The sequence below is a fragment of the Vigna radiata genome, chromosome 3 (genome assembly GCF_000741045.1).
Source record: "Vigna radiata var. radiata cultivar VC1973A chromosome 3, Vradiata_ver6, whole genome shotgun sequence".
Taxonomy (NCBI): Eukaryota; Viridiplantae; Streptophyta; class Magnoliopsida; order Fabales; family Fabaceae; genus Vigna; species Vigna radiata.
In genome coordinates, this window is record NC_028353.1 from 5,451,226 (window position 1) to 5,456,663 (window position 5,438).

Genomic DNA, 5,438 nt, shown 5'->3' on the forward strand with positions numbered 1-5,438 from the left:
AGTTGTATGATAACCGAAGCATATAAAATAATTCGATTTTTTTAGAAACTAAAGTTTATACTTATACAATTAAGATATAAAATTTTGTTATTTTAAAACTTATAAACATACATATATTGTAAAAAAATTCATCTCATTTTTAAAGGTTTAGGTTTTTGTTTTAATATAAAACTTATTAGATGAAATGAAATAATCATTTTCACTAGTGCAGTATCTAAGCAAAAACCCTCCATATACAATATGTAAAAGCTATACTAACAATCAAATTGAACATCTTAATTATCATAATGGATTCGAACAACTCCCACATAATCCATATTCTTGTTTTGAAGTTGATAGCGTTATCACCTAAATTTAATTATTCATTCGTTGTGTAGATTTATCAATTAAGGATAAAGGTAGGTAGATAGATCTTTGAGTTTTTTTTGTCTTTAAGTGAGGCTCCAAATTTCCAGCGCTGCTACCTAACTACTTCGTCTCTTTGTCCCATAAAATAAAAATGGCATTGTGGCATTGATTTTAATAATCAGAGAAAAAGTGAGTACGCAGTGATGAAGTATAAACTAAAGTTTTTTGTGTGGCCAGGTATAAGCAGAACTAATCATTCAGATTTGTGAGAGTTGGAGGGTTAAAAGAATGAGTGAAAGAAGGAAAGAAATTAACGAAGGAATATAGAGAAAAGCAGAGGGCGTATTTTTAGGAGGTTATGTAGGGCAAAAGGAGAGAAAGTGAGGCCAACTGATTGAGCTCTCCAAAATTGGCAATGATAAATAGAAAGTTAATTTGTCCCCATTACTTTACATGCACACAAATTAATAAGTAAAATAAAATACACTAAAAAATAAAAAGCTATGGTTATCTTTATGTAAACGACCCATGTGGATGGTGGGCCATTGAAAACTATAAAACGGACTTCCCAAAGACATGCCTTTTTATTCCTTAATTACGCATACACCCACAACAATTAAACATTAAACAAATTGCATTATTGAATCTTCTTCATAAGACCCGAAAAGAGGGAACTTTCCTATATACCCCTTCTTTCCTCTAAAGCCTCCCATATATTTTTTATTGAAAAAATTTATAATCACGAAAGAGGGCTGTATTATATATTAGAAGTAAAAAAAAAATATATTATATATAAATTTATGTGGTGAGGAGATGAAGTTGAATATTGGAGAATATATGAATAAGCATCCTTAGGAGGCAAAGGGTGCCCTATGAGGAATTCCTTTTCTTCTCCTTGCGTTTGAAGGAGGTGTGACTTGATACATGTCTTGTGTTGAACCTTCACGCAATCCTTCTTCTTGCTGATTTGATGAGACTGATCCTCTTGAAGTTGATGTGGTGGTAGTGGTGGTAGTCTCCATTGTCAATTCTTCATTTCTACCATCCAAAGCAAAGCTTGCATCCCCATTTTTCTTTATTCCTTCAAGCTAGTTCAATCCCACAATTAAAGTATATCATTCAATTAAATGATCACATTAATGATATCTCACGCCATGTTCCCAACCATATATATAAATAATCGCAAAACTCGTGCTTTGTTTAACTATAATTATGATTATGACTATTAAAATATTTTTATGCGAGGACATGATGAATATTCAAAAGTAGAGGGAATATAATTCTGATGGTGAATGATGGCGATGGGCTTTCAAATGTAGGTGATGATGTATGGGTGGTGGGTGTTATACCCATATGATGAGGATGATTGAATTGTGAATGATGTGCATGTTGATAATGAAATGAACAATACGGCAAAGATTAATAATTGTAGTAATAATATTTCACCTTACATCCCAAAGAACAGAAGCGAAATGGGTCCAAGAGGCTCCTTCCACAAATCTCACAAATGTGAGCTACTCCTTTCCCAGATTTCGGTTGTGGCCTCACATTCAAGAACAAAACTCTAGCACTGTTTATCACATATGTCTGCACTCCACTTATGTCCAACACCCTCTGAATTTCAGCCACCCTCACTACATCATGATACGAAGATCTTCTTATCTATATCCATCAATAAACAACAGCCTCACAAATTTTCAAAAACATTATATATTTCATATAATTAAACTCACAAATATATAACATATATCCACCTACCTGAATTACTCGATGATCTTTGTGTCGAGAAGAACGGCAATAAAAACAGAAGGCTTCGCCATTGCAATCTAGACAAAACATGTTACATTCACTCCTCGCTGCGTCTGCGTGAATTCGACATACATTGAAGAAAGGTGTGTGAAGAAGTTGTTCCAGCCATGGAGGTACCAGAACTGTGTCCTGTTCAAATCCCATTGTCGAAAAAAATGGACATTTTGTAAACCTCGTCAATTTAAAGACATAAACAGAATCTATGACTATGAAATAGATAAATATACCATTGTCGGTAGATATGGATAATATTAATAATGTGGGTCGATGGGTGAGTACAGAATGTTCGAAAGCTGAAGGGGTTCGGTTTTCATTCACTTGTTCAAAAAGAAAAACGCAGATGGTGAAGATGAAAATGGCGAGGGAGAGAAAGAGCGATGAGAATGATAAACGGCCTTCGACTTAGAATTCAACTACACAACAACGCTAAAGAGTGTATAAGGACAAAGGGTGATTAAATAAATAGGAGAATATACCGATGAGATTGAAAGATAGGACCCGGAGAAGATCACAGCCGTTGGATGTTTGGGGATGTGTTTGGCGCTTACGCTACTTTGGATCTTCTTTGCGTCTAAGGTTGCACGATACAATATATACCTACCCTAGATGTATTGTAGTACTCATTCATCATCCTACATGCCATACTTATCCACGTGTCGTTATGTCTATGGTCCATCACAGATTGGTGGCTCCCATCCTCAAGGAATCTTCTGCCTGCTCTTTCTAAAATATTGTCAAGGAAAATGTTTTCTTCAAAATATATTTTTATTTTATTTACTATTTTTATTAAAAAAATTAAAAGTTTAAAAAGTAAAATAGTTAATATAAAAAGTTCGTGAAATTTTATTCAATGTTAAACTAATAATACCTGTTATAAATCCTGCTATTAATTATATACTTTACACGTGTTTCTTTCGATCGTTTCATATTTTTTTATTCTTTTCTGATGTTTGTGTATAAAATGACGTAATAACGAGAAAAAAATGATAAAAATATTATTTTGTAAAGTGGGACTATAACTTTTTATTTACACACAACATTTTTTAATTTTATTTAACATTTTATGAGTATCTTTTTATTTGTTTTTATAATCTTATACAAAAATAATTATTTTTAGCTGGAGTTATATTTAGCATTTCTGACCGCTAAAAACATTTCTTGCAGTTTGCTATTTTTCTAAAGTCAACGTCACTCAAAAGATTATTTAGGATTTTTAGCAATCTCCGAAATAGTGCAACTTACAAACAATTAAGTCTCTGGTATTGGCCAGTATTTGAAATTCTGATATTTTCTAGAGTTCGAAACCTTTTATGGCAGAATAAACTTTAAATATTTTTTTATTAAGGTTTTCTATTTCATTTGTTTCGTATTTTTTAATAATACATAAGTCTTGAAATTAAAGAAAAATTATTAAATATACTTTTAGTTTCTTAATTTTTAGTGAAATTAAAAATAGTTTTTAATCAAAATTTTGATTTAATTTAATCTTTCAAATTTATAAATGTGTGAATAAAAACTAAATTTTATTAAATTTGTTTGACATTTCAAATATATTTTACGATAACATTTCAAGTGTATATCAGTTCACACTAAAACATAAATGTATCAAATAATATAAACAATTCAAATGTTATCATAAAATACATTTAAAACATTAAATGAACTTAACAAAATATAATTAGAAAAAATAAAATTCACATAGCTGTAAAAATAAAAAATTAAATTAGTTTAAAATTTTGAAAATAAACTAATTTCAATTTTTACTAAAATTTAATAACTAAAAATATATTTAATCTAAAGAAAAATTATAAAGGCAAGCAAGAATTTATAAATGTGGGCTTCTTTATTAACTTTCATTTGATTTCTCAAGCTGGAAACAAACAAAGGTTTAAAAACCCTCCTTATGCGTATAAATTACTAGAGGTTTCATAACCTCAGTTAAAATTAAACTATCTTGTGGTCATGCTTTGTTCTTTTGTATATACAAAAATTGAATTATTAGATTTATGTGGTTTAAATTGTCTTTTTAATATTCTCAATATTGTTAACAACATTATTCTAATTTTTTTATTATTTCCCTTTTTTTATCAATTGTTATTCCTTTATAAAAACATTTATTTAAAATAAATACATATATGTATACATAGAGAAGGGAAGTATTAAATATAATTTTTTTAATTAAATTAACTTATGTATAAACTGAATAACTTCTCAAAATTACTATGTTTAATTTGATGATTGATCACCTTGTGTGAGGAATATTACATTGAATAAAAATATTACCAAAACTAATAGAAATTACAAATATTATTTATGTTGACATTTTTATGATAATTAAAAAATATAAAATTAATTTAATTTTTATCAGTTATTATAATTATATAATAAAAGTACTTTTAATTTTTAACACGACCACTTTTATAAATAATTTATATAGCTTATGAAAACTAAAAAGTAATTAACAAAGATAAAGATAGACAAACATAAAAAGAAGTTACAAAAATTAATTTTTATTATTAATTGTGATAAATAGTCTTGATGAAAAATAGTACAATTAGAAGAAGAAAAAAAGTATATTTTAATAGAATTAGGAAAGTTTTGCTTTCTCCTTAATTTCTGATGCATTTATGGCCATTAGGCCCATTCACTTCTATCAATGTTTTCTGTTTTGCACTCTTATTAATGTTTTCGTTTATTTTATTATTTTAAAAATTAAATACTCATTATAGTGCCAACATGATTTTGACGTCTTTGATTACTTTTACATAAGATAAGCCAACAAAGAAAGAATGAAAGAAAAAAAAAAAAAAAAACTCTCTTTAGTCTTGAAGAAAAGATCGAGGATTTTTCACTATAGTTAATTTTAAATAAAAATTACTCAAATAAATAAATTTAAATGTTTTTTCTTATATGGATAAAGATAAGATTTTACTGTAGAAAGATCGAAAATGTATGACATAATGTCAGAAAAAATTGTGTGGGTTAAATACTATTTTGATTATGTTTAATTATTATTTTTTAAAGTAAACTGAATTTTTTTAAGAATGATAACATTTTAATGTGATCTGGTTTGGATTAAAATCATGCAGGAATTGTGAAATTAATTTAGTTTGATTTGACCTGAAGTAGTTTGTATGATTTCAAAATTAATTTATCTAAGGGAGTTTTTCAGCGGTAAATTTTAGTAAAGTGTATCAAGTTTTAGGTTATAAAAGTATATCTATGAAAAAAAATTTTAAATCCAAAAATATTTTAATAATTTTAGAATTTAATTTAAAATA

At 27.8% G+C, this 5,438-nt stretch overlaps 1 protein-coding gene across 2 annotated transcripts; it reads right to left on the minus strand.

Annotated features, from left to right (window-relative positions):
- Positions 1 to 583: 583 nt before the first annotated feature.
- Positions 584 to 2,700, minus strand: LOC106757322. 2 transcript variants are annotated; one of them, XM_014639964.2, is made up of 4 exons: positions 2,385 to 2,700; positions 2,107 to 2,286; positions 1,795 to 2,010; positions 584 to 1,436 (listed from the first exon to the last, which is right to left on the minus strand). In XM_014639964.2, exons 1-4 carry the CDS (start codon positions 2,385 to 2,387, stop codon positions 1,200 to 1,202), a joined length of 636 nt encoding a protein of 211 aa, XP_014495450.1. In that variant the 5' UTR covers positions 2,388 to 2,700; the 3' UTR covers positions 584 to 1,199. The 2 variants fall into 2 exon arrangements, with proteins under 2 accessions (XP_014495450.1, XP_014495449.1); XM_014639963.2 differs by lacking the exon at positions 2,385 to 2,700 and having other exon boundaries at positions 2,107 to 2,301.
- Between the last annotated feature and the right edge of the window lie 2,738 nt (positions 2,701 to 5,438).

Bases quoted from the DNA above. Each gene is read 5' to 3' on its own strand.
- LOC106757322 (XM_014639963.2), bottom strand. From the start codon at position 2,301: ATGGGATTTGAACAGGACACAGTTCTGGTACCTCCATGGCTGGAACAA. The intron at 2,011-2,106 runs GTAGGTGGATAT...TGATGGATATAG, and splicing joins AAGATCATCGAGTAATTCAG to ATAAGAAGATCTTCGTATCA. The intron at 1,437-1,794 runs GTGAAATATTAT...GGATTGAACTAG, and splicing joins TCTGTTCTTTGGGATGTAAG to CTTGAAGGAATAAAGAAAAA.